General features: G+C 35.7%; 1 protein-coding gene across 1 annotated transcript in view; it reads left to right on the forward strand.

Moving 5' to 3' along the window:
- The window catches only part of LOC145683884 (cubilin-like), a 1,291,374-nt gene that overhangs the window by 706,691 nt on the left and 567,252 nt on the right, over positions 1–17,431 (forward strand). Inside the window, exon 38 of the mRNA XM_081755522.1 lies at positions 12,590–12,777. Within this exon, the coding sequence (XP_081611648.1) occupies positions 12,590–12,777 (188 nt within the window). The remainder of the gene's footprint in view (positions 1–12,589; positions 12,778–17,431) is intronic.

The following is a 17,431-nucleotide window of genomic DNA, read 5'->3' on the forward strand; positions in this document are numbered from 1 at the left end:
ACTAATACAAATAAAGGTGAAATGCGGATGTTGGAGGAACTCCGGTCCAATATCTTATCTCACACACGTTGTTTATATTTCATATTAAAATACTAATTTCCATATCTGTAATGCAATTCGAATGACTTCCTACCACTAATTTTTCTCAATCTAATGAAATGACGTGGGTTATACTGGACAAAAATAAAATTTTTAGGAATTTAAACGAACCTTCTTTATAATAAAGAATCGTATCAATTGAATACAAAATAGATATATACAATTTCTCAATAATATAGATATATTATTAGGGTATAAGTAATGTTATTGCAAAACAACTATTTCAGTTATACTTCTGAAAGTAATTTCAATAATTATAATGTGAACTAACCACATACAATGATATCTATCTTATGCTATATAACCTCATTATTTGAAACAACTAGTAGTCAGAATTGCACTTATTGAGAAGATTAAATACAATATTAGAAAGTAAGTCTTTAACTTACCTAATAGATTGTATACGCTAAGTTAAGAACAACAATTCTTCGTTACATAGGACTCCACATTTATGCCTAGGTACATCTTTAAATGGCATAATAGTTTGCCGAAGTGGGAGAGTAATTCCATACTTAACTGGTAGATTGCGGAAATAGCAATATTAACGAAACACTCTCAGATAATCGGCATAATTACTGATTTCACTTGATCACCCACACGAACAGTCCACTCACGGAAAAATTCAATCCAATCATTAGATTGTCAAAATGGAAATATTGATGAACTAACCAAATAATTTAAGAAAGTACTTCCACGGACAATCCATTATAGTGTAATTTAACACCATTTAGATTTCGGATTGCACTATATCCTTATATCGGTAATCATTGCCACAATACGATTTTACTTCCATAACTTTTAATAATCTCGTGGTTCACTTCAATGTAACTATAATCTTATCCGAGCTCATAGGCGAAGTGTTAGCCTTTCCCAATTTCACACTTGTATGGCCGGGCAAACTTCAACGCGCTTCTTCCTTTCAGCCTAGTTCGGCATTCCACCACCTCTTACAAGTGGCGCTCTAAGTAGTATTAAAAAATTGATAGCGCGCTAGCATCCTGATAAGTCAAAAATAAACAATATATTTATACGCAGAAATTAAATAAATACCTCTCCGAATACATGCTCTTTAATCTCTCTCTCTTTTATATATTATTTTTAAACGTAAAATCGTTACACAGGAAAAAAACCTCACTTAAGATAGCTAGCCTGAAAATATCTGTTACACTTTTTCGACCGAGTTCCCACCGGGAATCGAACCTGGGAACGCTCATACATAAAGCGAGAGCGTTAGCGACTACGCCACGCGGGACCATTATGCTGAGTTTATCTCATAACATATCAGACTTGGCCACCATTGAAGACTGGGGCAAATTATTGATATATGATTGCTCTTCAAACGCTGATGATTTCTGAATAGCTCTCTACGGGATGGCTGAGTAAATGAAGAAAGAAAGTACTAATGCGAAAATACAGTCAACCTAGATTGAGCCTGATTGAAGAACTGCTCCAAGGGTATTTCATAAGTGGGATAGGTTTTCCCTAAGTCACCTCCTGAAATCATCATTAATCTTAAATATCAACAAATCTCTCTATTGTGTCGTCGTAAAAATTAAATTACCGAAGTACATAAGAAACTATTTTTTCATTTCTTGTTAATAACTGACCAACGCATTATATTGATAAATAGCTTCATTTCAATATATCTGTTTGACTTTCCACTAAATATGAATACTGGTTTCTTTTTAGAAGGGAGGAGTAATAATAAAAAATTATCCCTGTTCACTTTTACTTGAATCCTCTATGTGAAAATCGCAGAGATATGAGCGTAGTGAGTTGTGGTATCCTATTCATGTCTAAAATTTCCCTTCAAAAATACTAGCTATTCTCTGGATATATTAAGTGGCGTATAAAAAGTTCTTTTGGTTAAATTTCAGTAATAGATTAGATTAAAATATACAGGAAGATTCTTTGTGGGGTTTACAACTTCAATCAGTTATAATTCTTTATTGTAATCACATATAGACATGATTTATATGTCATTATACTGCGGAACACTTCAAGTTTGACTCACGTAGTGAGTAGTTGTGGAGTTCACCACACGTGGCGCCACCAGTCAGTCGTTGAAAATGAAGACTTTCACTGGTGCGGAAAGAGCTAAGTGCGTGTTTTGATTTGAAGAGACGAAGTCAGCAACGAGTGTACAGCGTAAGTTTCTCACAATACGGCAAGGAATCACCCAGCAGACCAACAGTGTACAAAAGGCACCAGGCATTTGTTGAAACAAGTTGTTCTGTGCGTTAGATAAAGCCTCCATGGTGCTCATCCGTAACTGACGATGTGTTAGAAGCAGTTAAGGAGAGTTTTGTCCGTAGTTCTCGAAAATTTACATTACGTGCATCACAAGAATCTGGTATCCCTCAGACTACTGTTTGGTGTGTCCATGAAGCCATACAGACTGTCCTTGGTTCAAGCGGATAAACATACCCGACATGAATTTTGTGCTACCATGTTGGATCACATTAGTGATGATGAGTCATTCTTGAACAATGTGGTATTCAGTAACGAATCAACTTTTCACCTTTCCGGCCGAGTCAACACAACAATTGTTGTATTTGCGGCATGAAAAATCCACATGCACACGCGGAGCTGGTTCATGACAGCCCCAAAGTGAACGTGTTTTGCGCTTTTTCAGGAGCAAAAGTGTATGGACCATTCTTATTTGCTGAGAGCACCATCACCGGCATCGTCTATCTTGATATCCTCCGGAACTTCCTTGTTCCACAGTTAGATGAAGATGACTACGATAGCCGCACTACCTGATAGACATAAGGACATTTCTTGATCAGAGATTCCCAGACAAGTGGATGGTTCGTGGTGAACCAGTTGCCTGGCCGCCACGGTCTCCAGCTTACATGCCACTTGTCTTCTTTCTGTATTTGTGAAAGATAAGGTGTACCCCATCTCCCACCTGATAATGTTAATGAATTGAATCATCACATCACAATAGCCATCGCGAACGTTCCCGACGAAATGCTGGCTTCCTTTGCAGGAAATTTGCTATCGTTGTAATGTGTCCAGAATGACCGTAGGAGCACACACTGAGTATAATGGATTTGTCCCCCTCACCCCCAAAAAACGAAGCGTTTTGCAGTATAATGGCATATAAACCAAGTCTGTATGTGGTTCCAATAAAGAATTATAACTGATTGAAGTTGTAAACCCTATAAAGAATCGCCCTGCACTCTTAAAATAATTTAATAAATATTTCGATATTTCGAGTTTCATACTATGTATATATATATATATATATATATATATATATATATATATATATATATATATATATATATATATATATATACTAGTGATTATAACTATAATGTGTGCTGTTCGGAGGGTGTCTTTCCGTTTGGCCGAATCTCGTTTCTCGTTTCACCGAATGACCTAGAAGCAAAATTCCATTCGATGGAACAGAAATTCCCTTTTTGCTGAATCTAGATAGTGAGGTAAATTTATTTAAGTAGGGATTTGTCCGTATTAATGAAAATAAGTCTTGCCAGAGTGACAAAATCTGCAACGTATTATTGCAATGTATTTACGAACTTTTGAGAAATTCTTGTAATTCCCGATTCGCACTTACAAAATTCGAACCATTGTCTTTTTGAACACTAATACAATTTCCTCTTGTTACGAATGCTTTCAGAATAGCCTTAGCTGATATATTACTAATTTGTGTACTGCTCTAATTGTTTTCTTAATTAGGTTAGATGCTAAGACTGCATCACGTAGTCCTAATTTAAGAAGACTGATTTTCTTTGACTAAAAATTATTTTCAGTTAAAACGCAATTTATGAACGAAAGTCAGTGAAGACGCTAGTAACAGTGCAGTAAAAACTATTTTCCTATCTGGAATGCATTTGCTTCAAATTTGTAACTTTTAATTTCTTGTTTCACGATGTTATTGACTGAAAAGTGATAAAGGAAAAAGAATTCGAATTTGTCATTTTTGTAATAAATTGTCTCAAACTGTAATTAAATGATGAAGGGAACAGGGAAAGTATTTATTTACGCGAATAATTCCTTCCAGAAATAAATTTCCGTTTTACCGAGGATCACTATCGCGATGGATGAAATTTTTCTTCTAGGGAACTTTTCTTCGGGGAAACTATGTTCGGCCAAACGGGCAGAAACAGTTCGTAATGTACATAGTAGGGTGGTCCTTATTTATATGGGGAAAAATAAATTTAGGAATTTCTTTGGACTCACCCCTTAAAATGGTTCCATATGGAACCAAATTAAGCCAGGAGAAAAATTAGATCCATTGAATAATTTTAAATGGTGCCCCAAACGACCTAAAATTTTGAATGCGTTTACAATACATAGTGTATGGGGAAAAGCTGGAATAAATTCTCGTAATTTAGAAACGACTCAAGGAAACTAGAGGAAGAGATCAACCTAATCTTGTATATGTTATCATGGCGGCCGTCTTGAAGTCCGCCATCTTGAATTCAGGTCAAAATTTTTAAATAGGAATAGTGTCATGTGACATATCATTTTGAGGTTGCATTTCACCAGATGCACAAATCTGGTATTATTTTCAAGTTACCTATATTAATGTAAGAATTATTACGTGTGAAGAACAAAATGCTTCATGTAATGTTATTTTATTGCAGTTATGGAACACAGATATGTAAGAATTTTGGAAGTTTTTTTTACATAAACTGAAACAAACTGCTTGTTTCTCTTTGAACTACAAATACGTTTTTCTTCCATCAAGATGATTCATAGACCGTTATGAGGAAAAAGAAAAATTATAACTTGGAAGAAATTGAAATATCCCTTATTTATGTAGTATCTTTTTGGTAAGTTATGAATCTTATTTGCTACATAGTTCACTTCGTCGCATATAGGAAAAGATAGTCTGTGGGCCTTTATTATCTGCAAAAGAAACTGTTTGTGCTTCTCATTTTTCGTAAGAACGTTGTTGTAATCTTCTATTAGTTACACTCCCCTTTCTGCACACCGTTTGTTACGTGGATGAATTAAACTATTGTCTTTCCTTGGAAATAGTCATTGTTATTTGGTCATGAAGTCGGATCACACTCAAGAAACCCTTTGGGTATTTTAAATCTCTCGAGGAAAATTTGTTGTAACAAAATCACTGATTTCTCTTTTCACAAGAATTTTTATGGTATCATCTCTTGCGTCAAGCCTCTTTGCTGCTTCACGCTTTTCCTTATAGTTTTAATTCTTTCAACTATTTTTTGCTTTTCCATTATGGTAACTCCATCATCAAAAACCCCAATGCTACGTGTTCCTCCGTCAAGTACCCGAGTCGGCGTGAAAATTTAGAAAGAGCCACTTCAGATAATTCAGCATCTATTTGTCTTTAACTGTACAGATCTTTCAAATATTGTAAATCTTGTAATGGTGAATGGGATGTTTGATCACATTTAAGCCAACTGTGAACATATAGTCGGATCAGAAAGTGCATACTCTCCGAAGACCCGTTTCTATTTGCTTCGTTAAACGAAATTGTTGGCGAAAGAAAAATATTTTAAATAGTATCTTGCTTTTCCCTCCACCTTACATGGCGAATTGCTCCAGACAAATGAAAGGAAACTCCTCAAGGAGGTATGCCACTCAAGAATATGATGGTCAGTTCTAAAAATTCCCTGTAATCTTCTCTGCAGTGTCCTGCTTCTACAAGTTTGATAGCAAAATTCAACACTTCATTTCTTGCATCGGAAATATTGTTTGTTGCATCATCATCATCATCAATTTCTGGAATAAAGTTAGTGCAATCTATTCTAGACCACTCGTTCTGAAAACCTTCAATAAGAGAACGTCCGGTCCAGATGCAAACGAAACAAAACAGTTATCAAATAGACATTTTAAAACTAATTCATAAATGTGGTGTCTACAAGGAAGGTATAAAAGGTTATTTTGGAGCTACTGCTCTAGCAGAATGCAAGCACCGTTGACAAGATCCATATTGCAAGAAGTAGTGTCACAATAAACTGCCTGCACGAACTTTACCAAGTTCCATTCTTCAAGCGAATGTACTATAGTAGAATCAATATGTTCTTCTCTTAATGACGACAAAATATGAACACCAATTAGTCTCTCATGACCATCTCCTGTAATAATTATTGATAACCTACCGGCAGTCTCTCTGCCAGTCAAATTCAGCAGTAGTTTTCCGTTCCAATGCACAACTAACGCACTTGATGCACTCTGATATTGTTTCTTATAGTTCTGTGCAACTTCACTACAGGTTTTCTCTCAGTATCGGTGAATAGAAGACCCATTTATTGCTAGTTCCTCTACATTATGGCATAATGCCTCTGCCGTCGCTGTCAGAATATGTATTGCTGCTCTATGGGTGATCTTTTATCGATTAAGAGCAACATCAGTCTTTGAGTAATAAAATTAGATTTTCCCCCTTTTACATCTCTTGGACGGTCCGGGCACACACGCATTCCTATTTACATTTTCTCTAACATTCTCAACTGGGTTTTCCTCTTCATTGCTTGAACTGCTCCATGTCTTTTGGCGTATAAAGTCCAAACAAATTATTTTCAGAAGTGCATTTTCTTTCGCGTTCCTCTTTCGTTTGAAACCGTGCATATCCCTTTCGTTCTTTTCATGCCAAACTCATGTCTTTACTTTTAGTCATGTAAGAATTATTAATCTGAAAAGGAGAAATCTTTTCACAGGTAATATTTCTTACACGACTAAAGCTATCTTTAAAATAGTGTCAGATTTGTGCTTCTGGTAGAACGATACCTCAAAACAATATGTCACATGACCCTCTTTCTATTTAAAAATGTTGACCTGAATCCAAGATGGCGGATTCTCAAGATGGCCGCAATGACAGTACTATACAAAATTAGGTATGTTTCTTCCTCTATTTCTATTATCCAGGGTATATTTGCATTACCTTTAACCGTTTCTAAATTGCATGAGTTTATTCCAGATTTTTTCGATATACTATGTACTGTAATTGGATTCAAAATTTTAGGTCGCTTGGGGCACCATTTAATATTATTCAATGGAGCTAATTTTTCTCCTGGTTTAATTTGATCTCATATGGAACCATTGTAGGGGGTGAGACCAGCCCGATCTGAAAATTGATATTTATGGACCACCCTATTATATATATATATATATATATATATATATATATATATATATATATATATATATATATATATATATATAAACATAGTCGAATGGCTGTTAAAATCCTGCTTCATCCACTTTGTATACTCACGAAACACGATACTGGAAAGAATACTTAGCTTGAATGAAGAGTTATAAATTAATTTAAAAGGAATAGAATCAACAAGTCAGAGTGGTATAAGGGGAAGAAGAAAACCAGAAAAATTATTTGGAAAAGAATATCGTTAGACATGATACCTATCAGTATTGATTAACGTCTATTTAGAGTAAATAGTAACGCATTATCTGCACAGGTAAAGCAGTATTTTATTACAGGTTTAGATATCTTTGGTTTAAAGTATCTTTTGTTGCTTAATCTGAAACAGTGCGTTCAAATGCTGTACTATACTGTGCTGAAGGATCAACACTACACAAAATAAATAGAAACAAACACCTAAAACCCTTAAAAGATGATTTTGTAGAATTATGTAGTAAATGAACTGAATATACCATAAAGTAAGGAGGAAATCTTTAAAAAATAGGAGTAAAAAGAACATATCTAAAGTAACTAAAAATAATGAGGAATTAGTTAAAATATTATTTGGAATTGAACTAGTTAAAATACATTCGGGATTAAATTTTATTCGAACAGATTTCAATAAAGATATGGTGAAAATAAAGCGAGCGAACGAGAAAATATAACAGTTCATGAATGAATTAAAGGAAATTTTTACGTCAAGATAGAGATTCGAAGGGACTATAGTACTCGGGAGCTTCTTAACTACACGTGAAGTGACCAATCTGTAATTACAGAATAGTATGTTCTTGAATCAGCAACTGAAATTAACGTCTTTTCCTAGCCTAGGGAACTTTATAAAGCACTAAGAACGGAATGGACTATTTTTAAAAAAGTGAAACAAATTTCAGATTTTTAAAGATTAGTGAAGTCCATTGACAAGGGATCATTACATTTATTACACGATGGATCTGACATGAAGAAATATGTTGATATTCGTTGTCCAGTCTTTAGATATCTGTCACAATAAGGATAGATTCTTCGGTTTTTGGTATTGATAAATATCCTGATTATTTCAGGAGGATATTCTGATCTTCTCGTTGCATAAGGAAAGGAGTAATAGGCCTTCTGTATATATATATATATATATATATATATATATATATATATATATATATATATATATATATATATATATATATATATATATATATATATATAAGGGTGGCCCTTATTTTGGATAATTTCGTGTTACGATACACACACACCCAAATGTATTCTATCTGACCATAAACACGCATTAGTGAAATAGCAGCTCCCTAAGGGAACGTTAACCCGTACCGACTTCATAAAATGGCGTTTCCACATTTTAATATAATTTAGAATTTCCAACCGTGATAACGGAGAAACTAAAGGAGGCAGAAAAACGAAATTTGCACAAAGCAACTAGAGAAAGGGCGACATCTGCCCGTTTATTGACAAATAGAACAGGATGAACAATGTTGTCAACCCAAGACAAAGTTTTGTTTTTGTAAATGGAATGACCCAAATTGAGTATCATCATTGGAAGGAACAATGAAAATAAAGACAAAAGAGATTTTAAAGGCAGATCAGTGTTGCAAACTTTTCGAGAAATAACGTGTAATATGTGTTGGAGCACAAAGGGAGTGAGATACTAACGCGGTGAAACCTATAATGCAAGGCGGTAGAGCATGAAGAGTAGCGCCATGGTTATGTGAGATTGATAACTCACGTACTGACAGATATATTTGGTATCTTGTTAAAGTAGAGAACTAAGGTTGGAAAAGATGGCAACACTGCACAGCAGCGGCATTTTACACTTGATTTCATCATGGTTATAAGCGTCCTCAAAAGCCCACGAGTACATAAACCCATGCAAATTGAACGCTGTTAACCAGGTTGTTGGGATTCTAACCCGCTTTTACAAGATATCGTATATTTTGGTCAGCTATCGATCTCATATATCTATGGTTGTACTCCTCATGATTTACCACTTTGCATTATAGGTTTTAAAGCATACAGAACTAGTGACCTTTTCAGAGTTCTTGTATCTCTTCCAAACTCAATTGCTCCCTTCTGTTGATGGCAACACTGTTAGACGGATGCTTCTAGACTTAGAGTCAACGCAAACAATTCTTGTCAATATCTGATTTAACGTGTACAAAACGTTAGTACCTTTCTCCCTGTGTGCGCCAACACATATTACACGTTATTTCTCTTAAAGTTTGCAACACTGATCTGCCTTCACAATCTCTTTTGTCTTTATTTTTATTGCTGCTTCCAATGATGATATTCAGTTTAGGTCATTCTATTTACAAAAACACAACTTTGTCTTCAGTTGGCAACACTGTTCATCCAGTGCCGTTTGTCAATAAACGGGCAGATGTCGCTCTCTCTCTAGTTGCGTCGTGCAAAGTTTCGTTTCTCTGTCTCCTTTAGTTTCTCCGTTATCAGGATTGAAAATTCTAAATTATATTAAAATGTGGAAACGGCATTTCATGACTTTGTCAAGTCGGCACGGGTTAACGTTCCCGTAGGGAGCTGCTAATTCACTAATGCGTGTTTATGGTCAGATAGAATACATTTGAGGGGTGTGCGTATCGCAACATGAAATTACGCAAAATAAGGGACACCCTAATATATATATATCGGGTGTTGCAAAATAAGTGTTACAACTCTTGGGAGGTGACTCCTACCACTGAGACAAGAAAAAAAGTTCTCTTCAACTTTCGCCTATCGGACATAGTTACAGGTCTACAAGGTGCCGAAAGCGTGGGAAAATGACTTTCGGACGTCAATAGTTCGGAAACTATCCAACGTAAAGAGGGCGGGTAAAAAATTCACTGAAGAAGTCATACCTGCTGTATTGAATTTTGCATGTTTCACAATCCTACCATGCACGCGCAAGGGATTCCCCAAAGGAACGTAGGGAGTCCCGGATAATCTGCCAAATGAAAATTGGTCTAAATGGATATGAAGTGATAGTGTTTCTACCAGGTAACAATAATTCGTTTGTATTAAGTCGATATCTGGAACAAATACAAAATGGCGGACACCCCCATGCAAGTTGCGTGTGGTTGCATAATCACCAGGTACGGATGCTGGCCAAGAGTGACGTTCTGAGTATTAAGTGTAGCGAATTTGTTCTCCGATGCTCTAGAAAGACATCTGGAGTGTCGGTAGAGAACAACAGATGAAGCAGGGTGGTTCACATGTGTGGAAATACGTAACGAAAAATGACCAGAAATACACTCATACTAAGTAAACGTGAGCTCAAAGCGTCGGAAATGTAAGGAGTAGCATCAAGAACATGAAGACCATTGCCGATTCACCAGTAATATTCCATCAATCAGACGCAATATGATGTGCACGGTTACATACCAATAAGGATGCAACAACTGAGGCCAAGTTGAAATTGTGCAAGAGGACTCACTAAGAAACTGGGTAAACTAAATGAATGTCTCTAGTGGGATCGGATAATCGGCCACTTGAAATGTGGCCAATGTGTGTTGATATCGACATGTAGCTAATGGACAAATGTGAACATGTTCCACTACTGCTGGGGCACCGTCTCACGTGCGAAAACTAGGAAAATAACGTTCTACATTCTGCTACTACATCTGGTGCACTTTTTGGTAGAACGTAACTACAACACGATTGTATCAATGTCCCTCTTTGTTTGGGACATTGTCCCACAGTCGAGACATATGAAAAGAAATCTCTTAATCCATGGTTCAAATTCTGAAAGAGCGTGAAAATAACAAACTTGTATCATGTCCCACGTCTTCTGGGGCATATGACGTACTCGAAATATAGGAAAATACCTTCAGAAATGTGTATCTTACACACAGTGCACATGCCAAGACAAAGACGAAAATGAACCAATTTGGCGCATGTAACACTACAGCTGGAACACCATACATATGGAAAATAATACGATATGAGAAATAGGAAGAAACGTCTTAAACCTCTGATTGTTTACAACTATGCAGTAGGAGTAACAAAATGAAACACACAAGCATGTTGGGAGACTGTACGAGCGCTTGCCAAACAAAGTGCGTACTCCTTAAAGAAATGAGTACACAGAAAGTCAGGCTCCCTCGAGACTCAGGGCTAGAGTGCTCGCTTTCGCTCGCATGGTCGCAGTTTCCAATTCTACTGGGAGCCCACGGCCTCAGCATCAAGACCGGAGTAGTTATTTTCCTATTTTTCCCACGTGGGACGGTGTCCCAGCAGTAGTGGAGCATGTTCACATTTGTCCATTAGCTACATGTCGATATCAACACACACATTATCCACATTTCAATATCGATCATGCGATCTGACTAGAGACATTCATTTAGTTTACCCAGTTTCTTAGTGAGTCCCCTTGCACAATTTCAACTTGGTCTCAGTTGTTGCATCCTTATTGGTATACAACCGTGCATATTATATTGCTTCGGTTTGAGGGAATATTATTGTTGAATTGGCTATCATGTTCTTGAAGCTAATCCTTACATTTCCGACGCTTTGAACTCACGTTTACTAAGTATGAGTTCATTTCTGGTCATTTTTTGTTACGTGTTTCCACACATGTGAACCACCCTGCTTCATCTGTTGTTCTCTACCGACACTCCAGATGTATTTCTAGAGGATTTGAGAACAAATTTGCTAAACTTAATACTCAGAGCGTCACTCTTGGCCAGCATCCGTACCTGGTGATTATGCAACCACACACAACTTGCATGAAGGTGTCCGCCATTTTGTATTTGTTCCAGATATCGACTTAATACAAACGAATTATTGTTGCCTGGTAGAAACACTATCACTTCATATCTATTTAGACCAATTTTCATTTGGCAGATTATCCGGGACTCCCTACGTTCCTTTGGGGAATCCCTTGCCCGTGCATGGTAGGATTGTGAAACATGCAAAATTCAATACAGCAGGTATGACTTCTTCAGTGAATTTTTTACCCGCCCTATTTATGTTGGATAGTTTCCGAACTATTGACGTCCGAAAGTCATTTTCCCACGCTTTCGGCACCTTGTAGATCTGAAACTATGTCCGATAGGCGAAAGTTGAAGAGAACTTTTTTTCTTGTCTCAGTGGTAAAAGTCACCTCCCAAGAGTTGTAACACTTATTTTGCAACACCCGATATATATATATATATATATATATATATATATAAGATGCATGCTGTTTCAAATAGTTCAGGTTGAATATATTTAATACTTAATTAACATTTTTGCAACTCATATTTTTATATTTCTAAGATATTAATCTTGATGAAATAAATTTTATTCTATTCAAAACGAAGGAAATATTTTATTGATATTCACTCTACATGTTTTTGTCATAAACAGTTCATGGAAATGACCTTTCTGGACCATCTGGAGAGATAGCATCACCTTTATATCCAGCTACATATAAATATACAGGGACATATAACTGGCGTATAACAGTATCCAACTACAGAGCTGTTTTAATTCAATTCAAGGATTTTGTGTTGGAGACAGACCCATATGAGTCTGAATGTCCAAACTACATAGCAGTAAGTCAAACAATTTTCATCTTACTATTAGATTGCATATTACTTAGAAATTTTAAATATTTTTTTAAAATTAATTATTTACACTGTGGATTTTCCGACGTGTCGTAAAATGAGGGAGCATTAGCACCCATTGGAAACATTGGCATAGAGCGGGGTAAAATGGCAGCGCTGTTCTACAGGAAAATTTTCTATCTGTTGCTGCTATTAACAAGGCTTTAGGATGAAGTTAAACGTAAGGAGAACATTGTGCTATTTGGATTTCAAACAACTGAACTTGTTCTGTTTAATCCGTCAGTTGTTTTGAAGAAAATACCGGATGCAGAAGAGAGATAATCAATCAGAAGTTCTCTAGACAAATGTCTTCAAGAGATGCTACAGGAGTTGAGAGGTGAAGAGAAGGAACCGCGAAAGAAACGAGGAAAGATTATTATTCTGGGTGCAAATTTAGGTGCAGAGTTTGCTTCGTCAGGAATCCAAGATGATTCTGGACAACCTTCAGGAATACAACCTTCGACTTTGGTTGCGAACAGTTCCTCAAATGAAGACCAATGTCACACTTGTTCATGTCTCTGGAGTAACTATTCAGGCCCGGATTGGGTTCACTATGTGAACTATTTAAAACGGCAAGTAGCAATTGTAATGAGTAAAGTTTGACTTTTCCAAGTTGCAGAGCAGTATCTACTTTAAAAGTGACACAATGTGGTATCACTCAATCTTTAAACTGTGTTAAATTTTTCTTCTCAAGTCGGTTTAATTTCATACGAAATAACTTAATGAGAATTGCCGACGACGCTGTTTTAATAAAAATCTTAAATTTTTAAATGAAATGCCTCAGGGTTTATTGGTTTACAATTTTACAGAATTTGGGTTTGGCCACGGAAGAGAAAAGCATGTTTTTCTCTCTAAACCAAGTTTATACTTTTTTTGAAGAGTCGAGTTCTTTAAAATAAATCGAGTTTTGTCATTTAGGGTAGGATGCATTTTTCATTATGGTTTCTGAAGATTGCATAAATTTGTTAGAAGTATTTCACAAAATTCGCATTATTTATGTAATTCAGGTCGAGTATCTTTGATAGTTGAATAGAATAACCGTGAATCATATTTGAAAATTTTAAGTATCTTTGGAATTTAATACAGTGTTTAAGTCTACAAGATAAATTCTTTAATAAATCACTTTGCCAAGAGAAAAAGAAGAGCCAGCATGTTAAGGCACAAAATCACAGTAACAGCTTAGGCTAGGGATATACATGTAGTAGTTTTAACAATTGATTTCTACATTGTCTTGGACACAAAATCTGGATACAAGTAAAATATAATTTCATTTTAGAGAAAAATCTAGATCTGCAAAAGGAATATAATTGCCATAGTGCGTTTCCTTGATGTAATGATTAAGCGAATTTCCGAAACCAAATATCATGAGCTGTATCTCGCGTTAATCTCCTGAGTCCTGGGGAATATTTTGAATTTCAGAAATTGTTGAAAAATTGAATATTTTGTCTACATATTTATGTCATTTTTAAAAAATGGTATTTCTTGTTCCATGTATGTGAAAGTGGATGTATCACATAGGCGACATTGGGATTCAAAACTTTCATTTTTCAGAAAAAATAATAAAAAACAGAATCTGCGAAACATTAGATAGTATAAGGGAAAAAACTGTTAAACATTTCATATTTGTTTATTTTCTGTACGTATGAAGTGAAAAATCTTGCATATTTCAATTATATTTTAACAAATTGTGAATAAATAACACAAAAATCTGTTTAGGAATTGTAAAACATGTGAACATTTTTTTGTGTATGCCAAATACAGATTTATACAGGTTTTACAGTTCTTCACAGTTTATGGTATAGTTGGAAGCAATTCGTTCCTTCTAATAGAGATACATCCTGCAAATCGAACATCAAGTCTGAGTACAACAGGCATTGCAATCAGTTAGTCTACAGAGGTTTTTCTTGTCAGATGTAGGGACTTGTGGGATGTGCAGTCCTCCTTTCATTCTCAGATAATTTGAAGAATGTGGAACTCGTCCTTTATATCTTTTGCATGGAGTTTCGTCTCTGGGTTCGTACTCTGATGTAGAACTTGGAATAAATGCTAGAGGTAAAGGCTGAAATTTCTCCACCCGTTTCCAATAAACTCTTCATAATAATGATAACCCAGAAGATGATCTAGATTATATAGCTTGCTTCTCGTCTTCATCTTCACCGGAAGCACTGTAGTTTAGAAGAATCATTTCATCCTTATCAGGAAGACATTCATCATCATCATCATAAAAAGGAAATATCTTAGTCGGAAGCATTTAAATGCTGTTTGAGGAATTCAGCAAATTTGGGTGAATCTGCAATGAAGCAAACGGTTTGTAGGCGAGGGAGATATAATTCTAATATACTATAGTTATACTACATTATGTAATACCTCGACGTTTTGAGGTATTCTAAACTGAAGGCCTCCATATTTTGAGTGTGATAAATACATAATGTAGTGATGAATGTTTTTCTTTTATTTCTGTAGCTATCGATTTCTCTACCTTTGAGGCATTACCGTGCCTTAGATCCTCCTGTTACATCAATGTCGAAACAACCAAACTGTAAACGGCAAATCTTTCATTGTACAGAAAATAAGACGCACTACAATTGGCATGTTAGCTCTAGAATCTAAAGGTGGTTTCTCAGCCAACACTTAATTTTTCCTCTGTATTTTAAATTATTTATAGTACGTTTTCTTTGCTCTAGCAATTTGTTTTGTAGAAGTCCCTGAACATCTTTATGCGCCCAATGTTAAATTAAAATGCAACTTGCCATTTACCTGGACTCATAACATAAGTCAATAAAGTTACTGGCTTTTACACTAACGTCTCGATGTTCAGCCCCCATCTCAAACAAACCCCCATTCACCATATTCTTACAAAATTTATCCACCTCCTTCCACACCCTCTCCTTCCCCAGCCCATCTATTAATGACAATGTTACATTTTCATTTACCATTGGTTGCTTAAAGAGTGTACAGCCCAAACGCCTCGTCCGACTTAAAAAATGCCTTCCCTTTACATTGAAAACATAATATTTGGAGATGGTTTCTCCTCTTACATTTTGTTGCAACTCTGAGAATAACAGAGTTGCCCTATGTCAGGGGACTTTTGAGGCACCCTATATATATATATATATATATATATATGTATATATATATATATATATATATATATAAAAAACTGATTTTATTTCCAGTAATCCACTCGTTTATCAACTTTCGACTTTGCTCCATCTTTGTCTAATACTATTGGCGCAAAATCCATTTTGATATCAAACCACTGGGAGTATGTGTAGACATGTATTGTCTCTCACCAGAAACATTTGCCGTAAAACTTCAAAGATTCACGATTGAGGAGAAACATACAAACTCTAATTTACACCGTCTACAGGCAACACGAGGACCGAAGAGGTTAAAGATAGATTTTAAGGAAGTACACATTTACCAATTGTGAATAGAATATTTCAGCATGAAAAATATTTGAGATTAGAAAAGAACGGTTATGGTCTTATATAAGAAGAGATATACCATATATATTACCACAAGAGGAAGTTGATAAAATATGTGAGAAGTGTAGTAAACATCCTTTTCTTTAAATTATTAATTATTATATGCAAAAATTAGCAATTACATAGACATGCAAATTGAAACTTCCGTTTTCTGGCGTAAAGGAATACAGGTGTACTAACCGAAATTTCTGTACTGATATCAAATTAACCGATCGTATTTCTGTATCTGGCAGAGATATACACAAAGAAGGTCTCAGGATTTAATCTGCACTATTTAGCAAGGTATTAACGAAAAATAAACATTTTCTATATTAAGATATACGAGAGCTATCCAGAAAGCCACTCAAGGTCGAGCGAGATGCTGGTAGGGCGGGACAACCGTCGTCAATATTTCACGCAAGGTCTCCCACCCGTTCAGTGCGCATCCAGCTGTGGATATGTGAATTTCGTGTTGCTTCTGTTTTGTTCGTAATACTTTGTTAACTTGAGTGCTCCGACGGAAAATCCCGCCAGTTGTGATATTTTTTAGACGAAAAATACCAAGAATAGAATGTAATGAAAACATTTATAAAACATTCAGGGAAGCTAGAATATGTTTGAAACTCACCAAATACAATTTATCTACTCCGTCGTTTATTTGAAGACGTATGCTATGTCGACTTGCGCTTGTGGTATCCACGCAGGTTATCTCGCAATAGACACCAGCAGTAATCTACCATCATGGACATGTTTAATAGACTCGGATACTTTGTTTCCATCTCCTTAAAGGCTTGCTGGAACCATACGTACACACGCACTCTCTCTGTATTCGCTCAGTGTACTTAAGTTTAGTATAAAGTATTCCGGGCTAGAGTGGAGAGTGGAGTATGTAAGTTCAAGATCGTATGACATCCGAGGGCATCTATTTGTTTTCCGAGCATGGTGTTCACTATTTATTTTAATCATGCTTGGTTATCATCATTATCATTATAAGTATTCTGATATTATTGGCAAGTTCCTTGCTGCAACTGAGAAGCTTCCATGCTCCACGGTCTTCCGCAAACCTTTTCGTCTTCACGTACGATTTTTATGTTTCGATATCATCCATTGATTGTATTGCCCAACAAATCGCTAGC

The sequence above is a fragment of the Thermobia domestica genome, chromosome 4, assembly GCF_964235325.1.
Source record: "Thermobia domestica chromosome 4, izTheDome1.hap1.1, whole genome shotgun sequence".
NCBI lineage: Eukaryota > Metazoa > Arthropoda > Insecta > Zygentoma > Lepismatidae > Thermobia > Thermobia domestica.